This window comes from Micromys minutus (assembly GCF_963924665.1).
Source record: "Micromys minutus genome assembly, chromosome: 4".
Lineage (NCBI taxonomy): Eukaryota > Metazoa > Chordata > Mammalia > Rodentia > Muridae > Micromys > Micromys minutus.
The window spans coordinates 88,047,022-88,070,669 of NC_137973.1; the positions used below are offsets into that span (position 1 = coordinate 88,047,022).

The window sequence follows — 23,648 nt, forward strand, 5'->3', positions numbered from 1 at the left end:
CTCCCATGTATTTGTGCACCTCTGGGCACATCTTACCAGGGAACACATTGTGTAAAGCTATAGGGTGCACATCTGTATAAAGTCACTGCTGATTTTTCCCAGCAGCATTTATAGCGTTGGGTATGAATACAAAGCCTGGTTCTTGATGATATACGCAGTGCAACTAGAGAGGTGTCTGCTCTTGTCTATAAGTTAGAGATAATAACAGATATATTTCCCAAGGTATTCAAAGGAAATGAAATAATATCTGTAGGATTCACAAAAAGACCCTGATCCCTTATAGCCAACAATCACACTAAATAACACCAATGCATCTGTAGAAATGCCTTCATGGTAATTTTAGGAGTAATATTAGTAAATTATGGGCTATGATAGTAATAAAATAGCAGTGTGCTAGTCATTTCTGGTCACAGAACTCATGGCTATTAAGGCATTTAAACATCTGTAATTTTGTTTTATCAGATGTTTTAGGTAGATAGAAAAATTATTTGAATTTTTATAGATAAATTTAGAAGATAATATATCAACCTGTGGGATATATTACAAATATATAAAATTGCTACTTGTCCATTAAGATAAATAAGATATAAAGAAAAATAACACTAAGAGTGGATGCAGTTTTGAGTCACAGTTTGCTCAAATGCCCAGTCCCCATTTGCTAGAGTGAGTGTCTCATCCAACTAAGCCTTGTTTTTCTCATTTGAAAAGCAGAGATTGTAGTTCCCTCAAAAGCCTCTGGTATCTACACTATGCCCCAAACTGGACTGTTTTACTTTATCTAAAGCTAGTAGGAGTTAGGCTTAATCTCCTGTTCCTGGGGTGTCTAGAAGCTAGGATCCCAGCCTCTCTGGAATCCTGGCAAATTGGTTGCTCACATCTCTGTATTGAGTTCCTTAATTCACATGTTCCCCTTAACTGGAGACTTTCTCCTTTTTCATGAAGTCCTAGGTAGGCAATGCTTAGACTACTCGCTTTTTCCTCTTGCCAAATTCAGAGTCAGTGGCTGTGTTCAGTCCCTCAGTTGTGTCTATGATAGTTTCCTTCTACCCCCGTGTGCATTCTGCAGCTGGACCTGCCTCCCCGCCACCTCCCTCTAGCCCCTTGAATAACAAACTACATCTTTAAGTTTGGTGGTCTAGCCTGGCCTGTGTCCTCTCCTCCCCACAACCCCAGCGTCTATATTTATTGGGGCTTTAAAGTAGAAATACTTAGCATCTGTGGAAAAGTTCACTGAGTTGAAGAATCACACATAGTGTTGCACATTAATAGGTACAAGAATATCTGGGGTGCCTAGCAGAAAAAATAATAAGAGTTCATGAAGTTACTATAGTACTAGGAAGAGTCCTAGCCTACTTCAAAAAGCAGTGACTGACTCCCCATGGTGTGGTTGTAGCCCTGAACTTCTTTGCTTCCTGCTCACAGCACCATCGGTGGCAGAAGTTTAGGTTGAATGAGTTCAGATCTCTGAGCACAGCTTCACGTCACGTTTCTGAGGTAAGGTGAGGGGAGAACGTTCCTGTAGAGACTGTGTTCCTAAAGGAGCCTCAGCTGGGAAGCAGGTCGCTGAGAGGAGCATACTCAGGCCAGAAGAGAGGGGTGGCTGTGGTGAGGAAGCCGGCGCCTTTGCTACATCGCCACTGTCCACTGAGCCCTGGACTCAACACCCCTACTCCCTACCCACTTAGCAGTTCAGGTGTAAAGTCAGAGGCTGCGAAATCATTTCCCTTCCTGGAACACTTTATGAAACCACCGTGTGGCAAGGCTGTGAAAGGCAGACACTTCCAAGGTGTTTCCTGTTTCTGTCCATAGTGGGTCATGGATCTTAGTCCTTTATTCATAGATCCAACTCATGCTGGGCTTCATACTGTCTTCCTCTTATTGCTCTGCAAAGCCTGGAAGCCACCAGAACAGGGCTTCTAGTCCCCAGAACCACAGCGTTTCCTACACTCCTTACCCTTGACCTTACACAGGCGCTGAGCCACAGACACACGGCTGCTGCTGTAGCCTAACTGCCCCAAATGTGGATTTCTGTCCAAGAACAGTTCAACTCTTCAGCACGTTGTGAATTCTTCAGAAAGCAGGTCTAACGCAGGGGTCCACTGGCTCTTCAACCATCACGTAGTCTTCAACGTCCTCTGCTGACATATTACTTCACACAGCAGACATCCCTTGTTCCTGTTGGAGTTTTCCCTTTAAGGACAGATCGTGGGGACCTGAGAAAGACAAAGGCACAGCAATGATACCAGAAAGCACTTAAATTCAAGATGTATGTTTCACTATGAAGAAAGGAAGAGTGAAGTTCTTAAAGAATATCTGGTTTGGGGAAGAAAACAATATATCCATTGCCAAGATCCACATCCAGTGTTAGGAGAGGAAAGGATTTAATTTTAGGGGACCTCTGGTATGCCTTTGCTAATAAGGACAAGCAAAGCTAATCCACTATGTAAGGTGAACTTTTAAATTATCCCCTCAGTATCTGAGTGCTAATGGGAAACTGATGAAGAAAATTAAGCAAGTTCCCTTGCTTACAAAAAACTCTCCTGTTTTCTGGGGACTTGAGGTTTTTTCTACTGGACTGCAGTGTGGTGAGGAGGACAGACATTGGGATCTTGCTGTGGGGTGTGTCCATAGATTTCTGCAGCCAGATGGGGCAGGAGAGATCCCCACATCACTGTGCTCAAGCCATCTGTAGGAACTGTGGTGAGCTTATGTTCTTTAGAGTTGAGATTTCCTAAGTTACTTTGCAGAGCTGTGTGTGTGTGTGTGTGTGTGTGTCTGTGTGTGTCTGTGTGTGTCTGTGTGTGTGTGTCTGTGTGTGCACACATGCGTGCACAAAGGCATGGTGTCTGTATATGTACCTATATGCATCTGTGTGTCTCTTTGTGAATGTTCACTTGTCTATGTGTATCTGTATGTGCCTCTGTGTGTCTGTGTACACATCTATGTGTCTTTGCATAAATATGCATGTGTGTGTCTGTATGTATCTGTGTGTGTGCCTGTGTGTGTATATGTCTTTGCATATATATGCCTGTTTGCACATGTGTGTCTATGTGTATCTCTGTGTGTGCCTGTGTATGTGCCTGTGTTTGTGTGTCTCTCTGTGTGTATGGCTGGGTAGATAGAGGGTGGTAAGTGCACTTTAAGTCAGGTGACTTTTATGGTTAAGGTAATCACAAGACAGTTGAGCCACTTAGGCATCTGTTGGATGGGAGCCCTGGAAATCAACCAGAGTTCGCCAAACTGTTTCCCTTTGAGACAGATATTTTTCTTACTTTCACTGTCTGTGGAGCAGAATCACGTCATATTTTATTTTGCTACACGCAAACTCTTCAGGGATAAAGATGTATGTTCCCATCAGCTTCCTATTGACTATCTCTGGGTGGGGCCTATAAATAGTTTCAGTGATTCAGATCCATTCACTAGCAACTGAAGTCACTCCAATATTTTGTAGGTCTAGAGCCTTCTAATAGCAGTTGATAATTATTCAGCGCTACAAAAAGAATTCTGTTCTGTGAGATGCCTGGATTTTTGATCTGGGTTATAGGAAATGTGTTATGTCTGGCATTTAGATTTCAATTGCTGTCACATAGTTCAATCAAGCAGTTTTTCCCCGAAATTAGCCAATATTTTTTCATTGTTTAAAAAGATGATTATATTAGCCAACTGCTCATTGCTAGTCATAACATTACAGTTTAGACAGTCCCACACACACTACTGTTAAGAACTCACAATTCTATAAGTGAAACTTCTCTTCCGAATTATAAAAGTAGGAGTAGAAAGGAAAGAATGGCTGAAAGGTTATTTCTCCGATATGTAAACAAATGCTGTGTAGGTAGCCCAGGGCTGAGCTGGCCATCCCCTGGTCATCAGAGACCAAAGCTATTCCAGCCGTCATTTTCATTCACTGCCACATGGTTCAACACAACTATGTGAGTGCCGGCCATCAGTCTACTTTCTGGTGGGGAAGAGGAAGTAAAGAAAGGCCTACCTCTCCTCCTTAAGACTCTGCAGAAGTCTCATCTGCTTATATATGATGGTCCCGAATTTCAGCACATGACTATTCCTAACACAGAGAGAGCAGGGAATGCAATGTATTCATTGGTATCTAGCTAGTAATAGACTCTTTTACAAGGAAGGGAGAGTAGCTGTTAGTGTTGAGGGGCCTTGTTCTCTGTGTGAGTTATTTGATGTCAGAAACCTGTTTGTACTTCACCTAAGAGTTATAGTTACTGTGACTTTCAGAGTAAGAAATGCCAGGCAATAATGCAGGTTTACTGCATTGTTTTGTATTTAAAACTGAGATTTTTTTTTTTTTTTCTGGCTAAGACTCTAGATCTTCATGCTGGAGCTGATGTTGTGTTAGCCATTTTTTGATAGCTGACCCTATCACTCTAGAGGAATGGGGGTAAGTACACTGAGTTTAGACTCATAATTCTTCAACTCATAGGATGTATATAATACATAGTGGTCATGTACAATTTATAGCAATTTCATTGTTCTTGAGTGAAGATCTTTTAGCTGCCTAGACAGCATCTTATGCAAGATCTGGTCAAGTTGACCTTCACCATAAGGCTGAAGTATTTGTCTCATGCCTAAAGGAGAGCATCTAGTGGAACCCACACATTACCCCAAGTGGGGACAACTTAATATGGGTGTTGAGTGACTGTGGTTGATTATGATGCACAGTGTGAGCCAAGGTGAGTCACTTTGGTACAAATGTTTTGCAGACAACAGCCACCTGCCTGAGGACCTGACACAAACCCTACTCTCCCAACCCCCAGCCAGCATACAGAAGTGCAGAGGTATTAAACAAACCTGTTCTGAACTAGAGATAACAAAGGCTGATCTATCATGAGATCAATGGCTCGCACACATTACCACATCCACGGCAGTTTTTCATCTTCCTTGAGCCTCTCAGCTACTGACTGGTGATAAGGGAGAGCCTACTTCGGTTGCTTGCTTTTTGTCTGAGCTGAATTTCCTGATCTGTTTGACATAGGAAATTGCAAGGAGATTCTCAATCACTCTTGCACGACAAGTTATTAAAAAAGCAGAGCACATACCTTCTGTCAGACTTAATTTGACTTTATATCTACATTCCTAGCTTGTTTGGAATTAGGGCAGCCTTTTACAATTTGTCACTTGAGGCAGTGGTTTGAATTTCTTTCTATTTAATTGGGGAGGGGGGTTGTGTTCACATTTTTATAGTCCTGAATTTTTTTCAGTCTCAATGACATCTTTTTTTCTTTTGTTGTTAACAGGAGTGGGGGGGGTGACATGCATTGCCCACAACTTAGGAATTACTATGTCTGTGACAAGACTACGTTGTAAATGAGTGTGATTTTAAGAATAGGAATTTAAATTTAAAAATGTGTATTTTTAAAGTTTGTTGTGTAGAACACAACATAGCCACTGTGTGTCCTTAATGACTTAGACCCTTTCTTTTTGATCTTGGAGTCCTTGTTCTTGCCTCCCTCCATGCCCTCACACACACACACACACACACACACACACACACACACACACACACACACACAAACACACACGTGTAGTTTGGTGTTGTGGCAGCCATGCTCCGCAGAGGACATCATCCCCTGCCCCTTACTCCATGTTATATCCTCCTCTAAGTATGAGCAGGTCTCTGCAAGCTTTGCTCTGCCACATGGCTGCATTCCCTGTCTTATTTCCATTAGGTTACAATCGCAAAGGGTGTGCATGTGCAAGAGCAGAGAACAGTACAATCAGTATTTTCATACAATATATCCTGATCAAGGTTTCTCCTCCCCCTCCCCCACTCAACTCCATGCCTTTTCTTTTTCTATTTAGATGAACAAGCAAGAAAACAAAACAATTTAAATAGATAAGACAAGTAACACAAAACATAGCTCATAAAAACAAAACATTGAGAAACATAATATAAAAGCAAAATATCAGTAAGACAAAAATAAACAAAAAACAAAAGTCCTATAAGACAAAAAGTACAAAATACCATTGAGTTTAGCCTATTAGCGGTGGTGCACACCTTGAATCCTAGTATTCGGGAAGCAGAGGCAGGTGGATCTCTGTGAGTTTGAGGCCAGCCTGGTGTACAGAGGAAGTTCCAGAGCACCCAGAGCTACACAAAGAAACCCTGGCCTGAAAAAACCAAAACCACAAAACCCACAAACAAACAAAAAGAATGACACTGAGTTCATCTTGTGTTTTTGTGTTGGCCACTTATGGTTGGGCAGAAGGCCAGTTCTTAAGTGTGTTTAATGTACCCAGAGACACTCCATTGGAGAGAATTATTTTTTTCCTTTGCAAGCAGTTATCGATTGGAGATAGGTTTTTGGATTGGCATGGGTGATAGTGATCACTTCCTCCTCTGTACTGGCACCCAATGTGGCCTGAACCCGCACAGGCCCTGTGCGCCACCACAGTCTCTCTATGACTTCATTCACATATCAGTCCCCTGGTGTATGGAAGGCACAATATCCTTAGTGTGATCCATAACTTTTGTCTCTTACAGTCTTTCTGCCTCCTTTTCTGATCTATGAGGAAAAAGTTTGATGAAAACATCCCATTTAGGACGAGTGCTCCAAAGTCTCTCAAATCATCCAGTTGTGAGTCTCTGTATTAATTCCCATCTACTACAGGAGGAAGCCTCTGGTTATCTCTCAGTAAGACATTGATCTATGAGCATAGCAGAATGTCTCTAGAAGTCACCTTATTGCTATGTTTCTTTAGCAGAAAAATAGAATTTGGTGTTAGGGACATTATTTTTAGCAGCCCCAGAAAATATTTTTTAACATATTCTGTATATTTGAATATTTATTTAAAGATATGAGGGTATTTGTGTTATCACCAACACATTTCCAATCTTTGTAATCTGTTCAACTTCTTTCTTAGCTATTTGATAAAAAAGGTATTTTCTTTTAAAAATATTTTTCCATTTATGTGGATGTTATTGATAAGATGTATCCCTGCAAGGTCATATTTTGAAGAACTGGTCCCCACTTGGTGGCCATGTTTTGGAAGACTGTATAGCTTTTGGACCTGGGGCCTACTTTCAGAAGTAGGGCTGTAGGGCTGACTGGAGCAATTCCCAAGCTCTGGCCTGAGTCCTCTACTTTCTGGTTTGTAAAGAAAACTAACCAATAAAGTTGATAGCCAGGCCATTAGTCTCCAGATACTCTCATTGGTCATTTCTCTCATTTTTCTCTTGTTTTTGTGAGAAAAATCTGCTAGAAAGCAGCTCATGGGAGGAAGGATTGATTTGTGCTCATGGTTTATAAGACCTGGTGCATGATGATATGGTGGGAAAGACATATTGCATGTCATAACAGCAGAGCCTGTGGCTGGGACTCCTCACAACTGGGTGAGCCAAGAAGCAGACTGAGAAAACTTAAGATGCCTTCCTCCATGACCTACCTGGGCCAGCTGTGCACTCATCAGCCTCCCAGAACCAATGCTGGAACCAAGGGTTCTATGTCTGAGCCCCAGGGGACATTTTATATCCAAACCATGTCACTACCTTCCAGGCTCAGACTCTCAGGAGAGAAAATCTTGGTCTTGCGTCCTGGTTGTGCTAAAGTAGCTTACACAAACAGCTTAGGCAATACCAGATTTATTTGGGCTCATAATTCAGGGAAATAATCAACCATGGCAGAAAAGTTGTGTCAAAAAGGTGTGAGAAATGTGAGGTCACACTGCATGTAAAGTCAGGGTGCAGAGAAAGTGGTGCTGCTGCTAGCTTGCTTCATTCTGAACATTCATTTCTGGTCCCATAACTGTGAGTGGCTCATGAATGCTATCACTCATAGCAAGATGGTTCTCCTGCCTTAATTTACCCTCGTAGACCTCACAGAGCTTTCTTTGTTCAAACCATCAAATCAGCAATTTGCTCCTTGATTGGCAAGATCACAGGTCATGATTTATGACTTGGGTTTGCATGTCTGAACAGTCTAATTGGACTGTGATGAACAGAAACCTTATACAAACTGTGTGTAGAAAGACCCATGGATATGTCTTCAGCAGAGGTGATAGCTATGGGCATCCCCTTACAGGGGCCTGATTGCAGGCAGGGTAACAAATAGCACATCCAACGTACCTGAAAGGGAGCTCCTGACTCTGGACCCCAGGAACTCTGTCAGTTCTGTTTCAAGCAATTCAGACACACTTGTCCTTCCGATCTAGCCCACAATCATATAGAGTGTCTAATTTCTTCATGTTATAACGAAAAAACACTCCCTAAATAGCAATTTGGGCAGGAAAGAGTTTATTTGGCTCTCACTTCAGGGTCACACTCAGTCCCTGAGAGGTGTCGATGGGACCCACAGAGGAAACACTGCTTGCTGGAAACACAGGAGCCAGAAGTGGGCACTTAGAACAAAGATCAGAGGCAGGAAAGCCATGTTCTGCAGGGACTTGTGTCAACATGATCGTGCAGGGATGATAAAGGAGGAACCGAAAAGTCCTGCGGTTTATGGAAGGAGATTCCCCAGCAGGGGTATGTGTATATGTAATGTGTGTGTGTAGTGTGTGTGTGTGTGTGTGTGTGTGTGTGTGTAGTGTGTGTGTGTGTGTGTGTGTGTGTAGTGTGTGTGTAGTGTGTGTGTAGTGTGTGTGTGTGTGTGTGTGTAGTGTGTGCAGTGTGTGTGTGTGTGTGTGTGTGTGTGTGTGTGTAGTGTGTGCGTGCAGTGCGTGTGTGTGTGTGTGTCTCTCTCTGTGTGTATCTGTCTTTGTTTTTTTCTTCCTTTCTTCTTTCTCCTTTCTTTTAGAATTAATACTAAAGAGATGGCTCAGCATCTAAGAGCACTGCTCTTACAAAGGACGCAGCTTCTGTTTTGGGGACTCATGTGGCATTTCACACCTATAAATCCAGTTCCAGAAGATATGATGCCTTCTAGCCAACATATACTTAGGTGTACACACACATACATACACACATATAATGCACAGGCATATACTTAGGTACACATACATGATGCACAAATATATATTAGAATCACATACATACACATGATGCACAGACATATACTTAGCTTCACACACATATATACACACATGATGCATAGACATATAGTTAGGTGTACATACACACATATACACATACATGATACACAGATATATACTTAACTGCACACACATAAATATTTAAAAAATGAAAATAATTTCAACTTGATAGTTGGAATATGAATTTATTTTTTTTACATTTTGTCTGTTGATGTTTTTAAAATTAAGATAATGTTTGAACATTGATTCATTAAAACTTGTTATTAAGTTTAGATTGTGTTATATATTATATATTTATCTATTATAGTGGGTTGCTTTAGATAGTGTCCTACATTTTTGTTAAATTTTTTTAATTAAAATATTTTTTTCATCTAGACTTTCATATGTCCTCCTCCTTGCTCTCTCCTGAATTCCTGGCCTTTTTCTTTAATTGTTATTATTAAATATATTTGAGTGAACATATGTACCTTAATACATAAGCATAAACTACTCAGTCTGTTTAGAGTTGCTTGTATGAATATAATTTCAGGGCTAATGACTTGGAAGATGGATATTTTTTATTGCTCTTGCTTTTTTTCTTATAGTGTTTTACAATATGGGTTTTTTAATGTCATAATGTTCAAATAACGCGTGCATATTCTCTTGGAAAATAACCACCTAAAGGGGAAATGAAAACCCACAGCAGTACAGAGATGACTGGCTATGTGGAAGCATGGGATCCGAAAACTGTTTATCACACTCTGTGGAAAGCACAGTTTACTTCTTCACAGAGAAGCACTGAATTATCTGAAACCCTGCCTCTGGACACCCCCCCCCCCCCCAATGTGGCTTCTCACACCTTACACTTGCAAGCTGTCCCCTTTGCTCTCCATGATGGTATTAGGGTTTTAGAGGAAAACACCAAGTTTCTCACTTCATAATGCAAAGTGAAGACCACGCTGAAGTGAGGGGTATGCTTGGCACATAGGTTCCTTGGGGCCTGTAATGAGATGGTCCAGGTATGCACAGAAGTTGAGAGGTGAGGGCTCAGTTTCTTAGCCTTTTCCTGCTATCTCCCAGGGGGCTCCTCCTACAGGGGAACTGGTTTCACCCTGGACATTTTTCTTTCTGAGGCTTTTGACACAGAGTTACTGCATGTGACCCTCGATGTGTGTGAAAGTCTTGGGCACATGGGAGAAGAGGGGCATTGTGTTCTTCCATCACCTCACAGTCTTAGCACAAAGGAAAATGCTGTGGCAGGTAGCATTGGCTCAGACCTGCCACTGTGCCTTTAAGAATTTAGCCCTTCCTCTGCAGCCCTCCTCACAATGCTTTACAAGCCCAGAAAACCCACGTCTCCTAAATCACTTGTACATGTCTTTCTGTAAGTTGTCAAAGCATTGAGAGCCTAGGTTAGTGCAAGGAGAGCAGTTTAATGATTTATTCTGCTTAGAGTACATGTCAGTATTCTGGGAAAGCGTAGAAGCCCACTGAAAACACCCGGGTTCAAGTAAACGTGCTGCAGACAACCTGCAGGGTGAGAAGAGGCTCTGAGCCCCAGACCCCAGACAGATGCTAATCCACTTGTAGCTGCCTCAGGCTTGCAGCAGCCAAGGCCACCGAGACTCTCTTCCTCACCTCAGAGTCATTTGGATTGTGACAAGAACAGGAAGAAACTAAGTTCTGAGGAGCTGGAAGGTCCTCAGCTTCCTGAGCGTGGGCCAGAAAGACTGAGTCAACAAACTTCCTGAAAGCCTGTCCCTTGGCTGAGGTGCCTCACTGTCCTTATCCTTACTCTAGAATAATTTACTAACACTTTTTGGAGGATGACATGGCACATGAGGACCCAATGACCTGGTTTCTGGTTGTGGCTCAAGATCTAGATTTCAGCAAGTCACTTGCTTCTTGGAAGCATCGGATTAACAACATTTGCCTATGAATGGAGCTAATCTCTATTTACAGATACAGTGTGAAAACCCAAGGTCACTAACACAAATACCCAGGAGTAATCAAGCAGCACTAGGATAGAGGCTAGACACTCAGAGGGCATCAACAAACAAACACCCATGAACTTCTGGGGAGTCCCTTGTCAGTTTCATTCTGGTCAGTGGTTCCCATTCTTTTTCCCTCCAGTCCGTAACCCCTCCCTTCCTCTCGCCTCCCCTTCTATCCTCTTCCTCTCCTCCCATCTCTTCCCCTCCCTTCCCCTCTTCTCCTCTCCCCTTTCCTTTCCTCTCTTCCTCTCCTCTCCCATCTCCTCTCCTCCCCTCTCCTCCTCTCCTTTTTCTTTCTTTTTTTATGCTCTTGACTGTTTATAAGTAGATAAAATCTGCTGATCTATTCTTGGGTCTCGTGTGGGACAAAAACGAGGAAACTGGATTTCAGACAAAACTTTACCAAATCCAGCTATGTGACCATAAAAGCGACCTGGATTCACATCCCCATGTGTAAATTCGTTGGATTCCATGATCCCCAAGGCTCCTTCTAGTTTTAAAAAGGTGCAGTTTTGTATATTCACAGGATCACCAACTTGCTCTGAGTGGTTGGTTCTGTGTGTACGAGCTGACCCACCTTGGGACGAGCTCTGAGTTCCAATACTAGTTAAGAACAGACTCCATTATGCTAACATTTCCTGCAATTAGATCCCCTTCCTACTCTTTCTTGTTATCCCAGTTGACTTTCTACTATATTAAATACTTTTCAAAGCAGAATTCAGGCAGTATAGTCTGCATATTATTGTCTGGAATATGAAAAGCCACCGGCCATGACGGGTTTGGATTTCCACTTCAACATCCCAAAATATCCCTTCAATTCCATTTCTATCATATATTTTAGTTATTAATTATTAGTTGACTAAATGACTAATTTCTCTTTTTAGTATTATGAAAAAAATTACTTTATCCCTCATCAGAAAAACGAGTTCATTCCAGATAATAAGGTTTTGTTAATTTTATACAGAAAGGAAGGGCCAAGTTTATACAGTCCAGAGCTTAATTTATAACACAGATAAACTCATCTTAACTGCGTACCAGTGGTGGTAACCAGTAAGGAGAGTTACTGACAGGTTGAATTTTATTGACATTGAGGGAAATCCAGTGATGGGCATAAGAGGAAGCAGTGTGTGCACAATATATTAGCTATAAGTTGGTAATGTAAATACATGTGTGCTTTGAGCCAGGCTCTAAACATTTTGTAGGTGACCCTGGCTACTACTTGTCTGTGTCTCAGTTTCCCCCACTGTCAAGGGAAGGAAATAATAATCCAGTGAATTAATATTGGTAAGATGTTTAGAACAGTGTTTGTCAGGAGAAAGGTACTTAAAAATTTTGGTTGCTTTTTACCAAAGGAATCAAAGCATGTAAGTCATTTCCAGAATGGATTGAAAGCCAGTGAACAGTAGACAGAGAAGTATGGTTGTAATAAGAACATAGGTATCTAAAAATGATGAGAGAGAATTCTAGAGGTTTTCTCTCAGAGCTCTTCAAAACATGAAGCTAATGTTTGTACTGGCCTCAGTGTAGACTGTCCTGGCCCTGAGGTGCCAGGAATAGGCAAGTGGATGGAATAAATCAGTTAACTGATGAGCACGCAGACAGAGCCCTCTAACTACGGCACCTCATAGACAGAGGCAGTGTCAATATAGGTGTCACTCACCCTCAGTTAACCCTCCAACAACCGCAGGGCTCACAGGACACCCATAGAGAAGATTTAGTACTGGCTGTTTTAAGGTGTCAGTAAGTGACTGGGATGTCAACACAGTCACCACAAAGAAGCTGACCTTGGGTAGATAACATTCAGTATTCCACCTGGATTCTTAAAAACTGCCCTTGATATGTCTTCATGAGTTACAGTTTCTTCCATGTTTGCAAATGATATATTGTATATAAGACATCCATAAAACTCTACCAGAAAAATGTCTAGAAATACCACTTTCAGATAAGCAGTAAGATACACTTTGAACTAAAAACCTTGGGCTCTTGTACTCAGAGAGAACTGGGAAGATTCCATTTGGTGGTGTGGAAACACTTGGCCATCCTAGAAGCCAGAGGAAGGGCTTTGGTCTAGGAAGGCCTTGGACAGCATAAAGCCTGAGAGGTCCATTCAGATTCCTATACCATTTCGGAGGTGCTGCAGGAGACACTTGAGGAGTTAAACCCAAAATGATATCAAAATCAAGAGTCTGGTACCATGGGCATAGGGTAGGCATAAGAGGAATGTTTCCATCTACCATTCCTTCTACCCTAAACAATTTCATATTTCATTCTTCTTTTCCTGGTAAAAAAAATTAAAGAGAAATATGTTTTTAGCAGAAGTCTTTTCTTAGTTTCTCAGCAACACCCAATGAATCAGGCTGCACTTTGGTACTGCTATTGAGGATAAGTACTTGGGATCAATTCAGCAGCATCATCTATGTCATAAACCCTTACTGTCATAACCTGAAGGTCATAGACATAGCAGCAAATAAAAGCAGATTGTCCCCTCCTGTGTAAACTTTCACCCTTAGACAGTACCAAACAAATACTCATAAAGGCCATTGGTGTCCAGCAGCAAATTCCTGAAGACACTAACTGCAAAAATTAAGTAATGGAAAAGTCCAGCATGGTGCTATGAGGAAGCAAGTTTTCAAGCTGAGATCTATAGGATGAGTAGGAGCTAGCCAGCTAATGGGGGCAAAGATGACTCAATAGGTGCAAAGACCCTGAGAGGAAAGAGGATGACTCAGTTAGTACCACTCAAGAACAGCTAGTGGAAGCTAAGGATACCAGAGCAGGGGGATGTTTAATATGAGGCTAGTCTTTCAGTGAGAGGCTAAATCAAACAGGGTTTGTTGGTGTCTAGTTAAGAATTCTGGTCTTTTCCTAAAAGTAAGCAGAAGTGATGAGAAACCATGAGCTGCAAGGAACAGTCTTTAGACCATTGTATTGCATGTGTTTTGATTCAACTGTGTAGATTTAGAAGTCTTTTCAGATGTGAGCATTGAATGGGAGAAGTAGAATCTGAGTCTCAAGTTTTCGTATGACAGTAGGAGTGTGATGGTCTTGGAAAGATAATTTAAAGCATTTTTCTTCTTTTCTCATGAACAGTGTGTATCCAAGTATGAGCTTTGGGGTTCTTCCAGCATTGTTGAGGGAATATAATCTGATGAAGAGAGCTGAAGTCAGTAGCTCTGTCCTGATACCTCTGTCTGTTCACAGATCAGGAACCACACCAACTATGCTTCCAGTTCCACCTCCTTGCCCTGCCCAGGCTCCTCAGCCCTGATGTGGAGTGACCAGCTAGAAAGGTGAGATGGAAAGGCTGTCTGCTTGACAGAGAGGCTTCCTAGTCCCCTGCTCAGGTCTCAGTAATGCTACCAAGACGGAAATATCTCTGAGAATTAAAATGTGTAGCAAGGACTGGGGAGATGGCTCAGCCTGTTGGTGCTTTCCTCAAGCATGAGGACCTTTGTTCAACCTGTACAACCCATTAAATGATGGTTGTGATATGCACCTATAATCTCAGTGATGGAAAAAAGAGAGGGGGATAGCCTGAGCTAGCCTGGCCAACATAATCAAGTTTCAGGGTCAAGCCTCCAATGGAAGACACTGTCTTAATGAAAAAGTGGAAATTACTTGAGGACCAGCACTCACAATTGTCCACTGCCCCCACCCCCACCACACACGCTCATGCATGCCCACATGCACACTCTTTCACACACACCTGGATGTTATCACACTCACCTTAATCCAGAAAAATAAAACTCTTCAGACATTTCCTTTTCATGAGGGCCAGCTGAGAGTGGTTCCAGCTTGGTCTCATGATAAATCAATTCCTCTACCGTGTCACTGAGTATTCATAATAAGATGCATAACAAGTGTCTTATGACTGAGTCAGTGTCTTAATTAGACACCAGAACCCAATGTTTTCCCACATGGCCAGCTCACTCTCAGTTCCTCTTTGGATCTGATTTGATTTGTATGAATTCTGTCTTTTGCAGAATGAGTGCTCTGGAAAGCAGAGCACAATGAAGACTGAAATGTCTCTTGAATTTAGAGCATCATTTCTTCCCTAGCACTGTCTTCACCATGTCTGTTAGGCACTCCCGAGCCACAGGTAGACTGAATGAAGTCAGCCAGCTTGATTTTGGTCTGTAGCCTATATCCAGATGAGAGGATGAGAAGGAAGAGGTTTTATTGTTTTTAATGACAGCACATTTGCTTTATTAAGTAAGGAGAAAGCTGGTGTAAGTAGAAAGTTTTATTTCATCTTCTGGAAATACCTCTTCTTAGTACACAGTGTTACTATGAATGTGATTGTTCAAGAGTTTAATGCCTGCCATTTATCACCTCCTGGTTGTGATGATAGAGAAACCCTTCAGGTTTTTTTTTTTTTTTTTTTTTTTTTGGGGGGGGGGAGGGGGAGAGAAACTGAATATGTTTTTCTATGAAGTTGGAAACTAGACCAGCAAAAATATGCTGGTGAACTCTGGAAAAGCTTAAAAATGAAAAGACTGGAGCTCTAGGGATAGCTCAGTGGTCAGAACATTGACACCTCTTATACTGAACCTGGCTTCAGTTCTCAGCACTCATGTTAGAGGACTTACTGTAACTGCCTGTAATTCTAGCTTCAGGGATCTGACTCCCTCTTCTGAACTCTAAGGGCACCATACTTATGTGTGTGCACAAGAGCAAAAATACACACTCTACATATACATATGCACACACACAAACTAAACTAAATATTTCTAAATGTCATGAAACCAATATAATTTTTACACAAGTGACATTTATACTCCACATCCTTTATTTAGCATCTGTGAGATTAAATGTGTTATTCTAGGCACATCGTTGTATCCTGGGCACATCATTGCTCTGCATTATCACAGAGCATGAAGGGAAGAGAGAGGGACACTTATTTCCATTTTCTTCTTATTGTTAGTTTCACCCTAAGGTTTTTTTAAAAAAATCATTCCTTTTTTTTTTTTTTTTAGTGTGTTTATGTCTACACATGTGTCTATGTGAGTGTATCTGTAAGGTTATTAAAAATAATTTGTCAGTTATAATCCTGATGCAGATGTCTGTGTGGTCTGTGTGAGTGTATGTACAGATATATGTGCATGCTTGTATATATGCATGCATATGTGTGTACATGAGTGTGCATGTTTGTGTGAGTGCATATGTGTTCCTATTTGTGTGTGAGTATGTGTATATGCATCTCTCTCTCTCTCCCTCTCTCTCTCTCTCTCTCTCTCTCTCTCTCTCTCTCTCTCTCTCTCTGTGTGTGTGTGTGTGTGTGTGTGTGTGTGTGTGAGTACAGGTGCCTGCAGAAGTCAGTGGAAGGCAAAAGCTCCTGGAGCTGTAGTTACAGGTGATTGTGAGGTGCCCAATAACAGAGTTGGGAATTGACTAAGTCCAGATCTTCTGGATTGCAAGAAGTGTTCTTAACTGCTGAGCTATCTCTCCAGCCTCCCTCTGTACATTCTAAAAAGTCTGTCTGGTACATTTATTACATGCATTTTAAGGCATTTATTACATGTGATTTGAAAAAATAGTGTTCTTTTTTCTTCATGTAAAATATGCACCTCTAAGACTATTGGCAAATATTTTAGAAAGTTAATATACTGTGTACCCAAGAGTTTATCAAGGAGCACATAGCAGTTCACTCAACCAGGATCTGCAATCACCCTGGGTACCAAGGCAAGTATCTACACTGTAATTGCAAGACAGAATGTGAAGGGGTTTGTAGTTGCTGTTTTGTTTATTTGGTGTGATTTGTTGTTATTGTTTTAGTTAGTTAGTTAGTTAGTTCATTAGTTCATTAGTTAGTTCGTTAGTTAGTTAGTTTGACAGGGTCTTTTGCAATCCTGGCCAACCTCAAACTCTAGGGAGCCGAAGGTTGCCTTGAACTCCTGATTCTCTTCTCTCAGCCTCCTGAGGGCTAGAATTCTAGGTATCACACTCAGCTACGAGGTTGCTTCTTCTTATGCTTGCACTTTCTTCCAAAGAGTGTGCAAAGTGTAAACTATAATGCTCTTGAAAGCCACATGCAGTCAAAATGCCTTCTAAAAAGAGATCTGAAATCCTCAGTGAGATTCTGAGTTGCTTTACTCTAAGGAGCACTGGCAAGTCTTTGACCGATTGATGGAAAGCTGCATTTTATGGGGTGTTCGATGACACCCTTCCTGCTTTTAAAAGCACATTTATATACTTATTGGGACTTGTGTGCTAACCTGTATTTGATGTACCTTTAATAGACCTTATTTATAAAACATACCTCATTTCTACACACGTGTTTTGCCTGTACATGACATATGGATTCTTTATGTATGTGCTACTTTTACTTCACACACAAACATATTAACAATCATCCCTACTATACTTACAGTCCTTTCTCTGTGTTAACAGATGATGAACAACCTGAAGCCGACTTTCACTACAGTACTGGCTTCCCTGGGTCTGAGAATTTCTTCCCCTCGGAAGGATAACTGAACCATTTTAGATTGTATCTTCTTTTGGCCTCATATTTTAAGTTTTCCTTGCCATTAAACCCACTGAGACAAGATCTCTTATGATAACATGAAAGTCGGGCCATTAGATGGTTCCCGTGAAGGATCGAGACTCTGCATCTGAGGAGGGCAAGACTGCATAGAGAAGCACAGAGACTCGGTGCAGAAGTGTCTCCATCTCCAGCTTCCAGAACCTTTGTGGACATGGATGCCATTGTATGTTTGACAGTCTGTGTCTACTACATAGATCTAAAAAAGCAGCACAACTTTTTAACAGCGAACCATCAATGTGTTGAGAGCAAATGTCCATTTAATAAGTCATGAGCTGAACAAGACACAAAAGCCTGCGTGAGAAGGCAGGAGAGCATGTGCAAAGGGTGTTTTGTGCCAAGCAGGTATAGGGCACCACAGAGTTGTGTCCTCAGCGAGACTGGGAAAAAGGTTTCTAACTTAATTCTAGTTACTGGCCCCTCGGTAACTCAGGAATCATGCCATTGTTTCTCTGTTTTTAAAGGGAGAAGTTTAGCTAAAGACACATTCCAGGTGTCACTGATAGTTCCAAAGTTAGGTGACTAAATGTTCAGTTAGAGCTGTTTAAAGAAAACCAGCTAATTTTTGTTCCAGTTCAATGTTATTTTTTAACTACTATCTACTTAAGATTTTTCATAATTTGTGCTCAGGCAGCACAATCAAAGGGGGGGGGGATTACTGAGTGACAGTTATTCTATATCCAAGTCTGTGACTTTTTTGTGAAATAAAATGATTTTGTCTGTGTTAAACAGTGGAGTTTGAAAAGATATTTGCGTTATTTAATAGCTTCCATGTGCTTGTGAATCCGACAACCTGTTCTCCCTTCTCCCACCTTCTGACTCTCGTCCTTTCCCCTGTTCAGCCCTTAGTTCAGCAGATATTCAGTATCTGCTTCAGCACTGCCACATCACACTTTCCTGCGATGTGTAGTTTGTCCTGTAGCAGGATTTCCTCTCAGTCCATCCACCCTTAACTACACGATGCCTCCCGTGAATCAGCTATCAACTCCACTGCTTTATTTTGGATCTGGTGGTTCCTTCTCAGATTTATGTTCAGTGGCCATTACTGAGCACAGGGTAAAAAGACCATCATCAGAAGAATGCCCACTTCTGTGGGTATCGAACTGTTTCTTTGTAGCAAGAGAGAGCTCTGTTCTCCACAAGTCTCACCACTAAGATTCACTGCAGTGGTAATCCACTGATCGGACCAGGTGATGTAGCAGTCCCATGGTCTTTGATGCAAAGTTGGATTTGACTCTTGATACACTATGAATACTCCCTGTGCCCTTGAGAAAATTTCCGCATGTCCCGTGGGTCTAAAATGAACCCATCTAGGAACTGAAAACAGTATTTTCCATAAGGTTATTGTCTTGATATCTAGGAAGTGTGTGTGCAATGCACTAGATACCAGTTAAGCATGACAGCAATTAAGTCTTTGTTTAAACTTATTTCAAAGTACTTGATATGAGCCTTTTTTAAAAGCTTTTCCTACATTCACAAAACAAACTACTATCACTTACAAATCAATAAGTAAGCAATTTTTAAAACCAAGACCTTAGCTTATGTATTTTGACCTGTCTACTTCTCAATCTGGGCACCAGATCTTTAATTATTCATAACTTCTCTAATATATGTCTCTATCCACCCTCTGTGGTGCACAGATCTCTATCAAGGAGACACCTTTAACCTACAAAATTCATCACTATCTTGGAGTCAGTGACTAATTTTTTCTGTCTAATTCTGAACCAACTTTTCATACATTTATTAAACAATTCTGTAAATCTAGGACCTTAGCCCAAAGTATTTTGACCTGCCTTTCTCTCAGTCTGGAGAATCAGATCTTCATTACTAATATCTAACCTAATATTCATCTGTATTCACTCCTCTGGTGTACAGAATTTATGTTAGTTCAGACAGTGAAAATTCCCATGTGATTTGGATAAATTCTATACTCTATTCTTCTGACTAGAAAACCAAACTTGACTTGTTTCTCAATTCTTTATACCATCTTAAAACAAACAAATAATCTTTTTAGTTTTTAAAAACAATTTTTAAGGAATCAAATAGTTACTAATATCTCTTTTTCTCTCTCTCTCTCTTTCTCTCTCTATCTGTGTGTACCTGGGTCACCTGCCTTTTTAGGCACAGGACACTACAGCCTGTCAGCAAAGGCTGTTGCCTTAAGGTTCCTGCACTTGAAGCACGTGACTCAAAATGGCGCTGCCCCACTCTTACTCGGAAAATAAACACCTTTTAACTAACTCTCAGGCTGATAGCTGTAAACCTTTTAGTGGAAACATATCTAACATGTTGGTGTGCCACCTGTTGTAGTGGATATTAAAAGTAAAGATAGTTTATCTCTTTATAGGCCCAGAGGTCTCACTAGCAAACACTCTCATCCCTATGTAACAAGATTACAACAAGGGCTAATCCTCCAAATAAAACAAGTTCCACTGAGTTGCTGTCCTGATTAACCATAAATCTTAGGGTTAAACACACAAAACTGTGCAACATTAATATGCTAATTGGATGTGTAGGCATGCATTCTTGCTCTTTTTCACATGTATGCAGTGGATTCTTTGCAATATATTATGTACTGCATAGGTGTTAGATACTTGTATAAGATATTGCATGCATTGTGTGTATGGCTCCTTATAATGTATTACACATATGTAAGTTACTATGTGTGACATATGTCTCATGTGTCCTGTGTAGTGTATTGGACATAATTTGTTCTGTGGTGACTTCCTGAAGACTGCTACTGTCCTCTTGCACCATCACAAACCAGTGTGAATGAAAACGAATAAAGCAAATATCCACTAGGCTGCTTCTGCAGTATGAGGCCAGGGAATCAGGAAAGTTTGACAAGCCTGCCGTCAGAGCCAGGCAACAGAAAGCAGTTGTGCTTGTCTCAGGAGACTGGGCTTCCATTAGAAACAGATTCGTCCCAGTCTCTCAGAAAGAAAGAGAAAGGTAGATCCCAATAGGAAGAATCACCTGGGAAGAATTCATTTGATAAAATGCAAAATTTCAGACTCCATATCAAACTGACTCACAACCTCAAGAGTAGCCAGAATTCTCTAACCAGCTCTGAGAGACGTGGGTAAGTGATAGGTTTGGTGATATCACATTGAATCCCCATAAGCTTCCTTTAGCTTCTAACATTTTCCTGATTGACACCAGTCTGTTTTGTAGTCTAGTACAGTGATAGTGTTGTCCAGAAATGGTGAATGATGCTCTGTGGTATGTCTCACAAGGATAGCTTAAACAGAGACAACTTAGCCCCAGAGTGTTGGGGATTAAAAGCCTAAGACCAAGGCTCTGGCACATTTAGCTCTTACCATCGGCCATGAGAAAAAGTATGTTTTGTGACCTGTTCCAGCCTCAGTAACACCCTGTAAAGTTCTTGGCATGCAGGAACATCACACTGTGCCTTCACATCTCACAGTGTCTCTGCTCAGAGGTCTCCTGGATTAGGACCTTCTATATCTGATTCGTGTATATGCCTTACACTTCTTCAGCATTCACGGAGGAAGAATGAAGCTCATCACTGAAGGGACAACGGTTCACAAAGCCTGCCATGAAGATTGCTTGTAGGATATAGTGAATGTAGGAATAGAATAAAAACTCTAGCATTCTATGGCAGCCTGGGCTGCAATTAAGATAGACAATTCAATTGTAATCATGTATCTGATTCCAAAATACCTGGAATATTACCCCATAAAAATAAGTAGTACACATTTCATAAGTGTGTTGTAGAAAAGGTGTTTGTGTTATTTATGTCAAATTTTATTTATTTAATGTATATATGTACACTGTATCTGTCCCCAAATGGAAGAGGGCATTGGATCCTATTGTGGATGGTTGTGAGCCACCACATAGTTGCTGGGATTTGAACTCAGGACCTCTGGAAGAGCAGTCACTGCTCTTAACCAATGAGCCATCTCTCCAGCCCCCTTATGTCAAATTTTAAATGACCAAATTAAACTAACAGTTGGGAACACAGGGATTTCTAAAAATTCTTTGAGTTAAGTTTTAAACTCAAGTTGACCTCACAGCTTTAAATGTCAGATTTATTCCTGATAGGTTCCAAATCAGAGCTATTTACTTGTGTAGAGGTTGAAGTGTGAAGGGAAGCTGATGTTACATACTTCAAGGAAGACAACTAAAGATTTGTATGACCTTTTATACAGGGCTCTGAGTCCATGGCCGTTCCTGGGTGCAGAGGCTGGAGAGCTCCATTATTGTCTTCTTTGCTCTAGCTTGTTAAGGTTATAACCAACAATTCTGCGCTTCTTCACAACTGAACTGCAATCACAGATCAGAGTCTTTTTGAGTTTGATCATCTGTCCCTCTCAGCCCCTCCAGACTCCAAAATTAATTCCTCCTGGGGCCTTGGTGGCTTCTCAGAGCTACTGAGAGCCACACAGTATGTCTCTAGCGGACATACTGCTGAGCTTACGTGATGTGTAGTTTGTGGCCGCCTATCCCTCTGTTGTTCTCCATTTCAACACCATGTTTACAAACTCTGCTCCCACTTTTAGAGGGGAAATCATTGTTAGAAAGACACGCACTGTGTTCTAAGTGTGGGTGCAAGTGCTTTTGGAAAAATAATGATTCCTTGGGCATATTTGTAAAGTTCTTTCTGTATCTACATGCCCTGCTCTATTCCCAGTTACCATGGTGTTTGCCCAGTGCCAGTTGCCAATAATCTGATACCAGGCTGAGCATAGTTGGGGCTGCAGCTCTTAGTCAGTGGCAGAGAACTCATCCAGCATGTGCAAGACCCTGTGCTCACTTTCCAGCACCACACGCTGAGAAGTAAAAGATGAGCAAATAGATTCTTCAAAATGGCCTTCCCCAAAATGTGCAGAGGCTGCACATGCTACAAATAACAAGACCCAGTCAAGATCCTCTGCACATGAGTTGTTGGAGATGGTTCCCTCCCATCTCCTCTCCTTTTCCTTTCCATTCCCTTCTCTCCTTCTTTGTCTCTGTTCTGTGTTCCTATTGGAAATAGAAATCAGGGACTCTAGTGTCACATGGTGTGGAACTTTTGAACAGCTACTTCCTGTCCACCCTTTCTCTGGTTGTCACCTTTCTATATTACTACCGAAAACTTCCATTTTAGGGTCTGTTTTTTCATTGGGAGGTCCATTTACTCTCCCAAGGTTAGTAGCTGTACATGATTAAATTAGAATTAAAATCTACTTGCCTGACCTCAAATTCTATTTGTCTATCTGTCTTTATGTTTTGAAACAGGCTCTCACTATGTAGCTCAAGCCATAAACTCAGGATTCTCTGACCCAGCCCCTGGGTACTGAAATCACAGGGCTTCACTCCCATGCCCCAGCCTAAGTCCTGTTCTGAATGTAACTTTTAAGATGTCACTAATATTTAGAACTTACCAACTTTTATTTAGTCTCAATGCTACTTTACTTCCTGACTTAAGGCTATTAGGAATTGCATCAGTCATAAGAACACTCTGATAATTTCTTATAGACATGTTATTTCCAACAGACTTTTCCATTTCTATCTCTTCTGTCCTGTAGGCATAGGTAAGGGTATTTTTGGCTAGAATATAGATCTCTCTGTACACCACCACCTTCACATCATTTAAAAAGGTTATTTATAGTTTATTTTCTTCCTTCTTTTCATTCCTTTTTTTTTCAGTCATTGGATAAATATAGAAAACAGAATAACACTTTCCTACTACATGACTAACAAGAACTGTCTTCACTGTCCGGGAGTGAGATATTGCCTAGACAATATTGAATTTTCTTGTCTAGACACAAAAAAATTCAATAGTAAGGGGAGAAGGAATAATTAGATTGACACCAGAGGTACTAGCTTTGGGTCTGAACTTTTTCACATATTCTCTATGAAGAGTGTAACTTAAAAGCTTTGAGCTGAAGATGGCTGCAGGGACCAATGTGAAGATCAGCTAACGCTCTGTCACCTACCAGGAGCTCCTCAGACACATGGCAATAGTACTCTCTCCCCTTATGGCTCCCCAAACTCCCTGTCAGCTTCTCATGGCACTTGGAGCAAATGCAACACATTTCTGTTTCTTAAATCTTTTCTAGAGCCTGCTTCAAAATAACTACATAGTTGAGTATCCTGACACTGTTTTGCTGGAAGACTCAGCTCAGAGGGTAAGG

At 41.2% G+C, this 23,648-nt stretch overlaps 1 protein-coding gene across 3 annotated transcripts in view; it reads left to right on the forward strand.

Moving 5' to 3' along the window:
* The window catches only part of PTGER3 (prostaglandin E receptor 3), a 73,769-nt gene extending 55,614 nt beyond the window's left edge, over nucleotides 1-18,155 (forward strand). The window contains exons 3-4 of one of the 3 annotated variants that reach the window (XM_080916577.1): nucleotides 14,169-14,257; nucleotides 17,358-18,155. In XM_080916577.1, the coding sequence (XP_080772703.1) occupies nucleotides 14,169-14,257; nucleotides 17,358-17,361 (93 nt within the window). In that variant the 3' untranslated portion in view covers nucleotides 17,362-18,155. Of the gene's footprint in view, nucleotides 1-4,326; nucleotides 4,406-14,168; nucleotides 14,258-17,357 lie in introns of those variants that run through there. The other 2 variants (XM_080916579.1, XM_080916578.1) reach the window with 2 other exon arrangements.
* The last annotated feature ends 5,493 nt before the right edge of the window (nucleotides 18,156-23,648 follow it).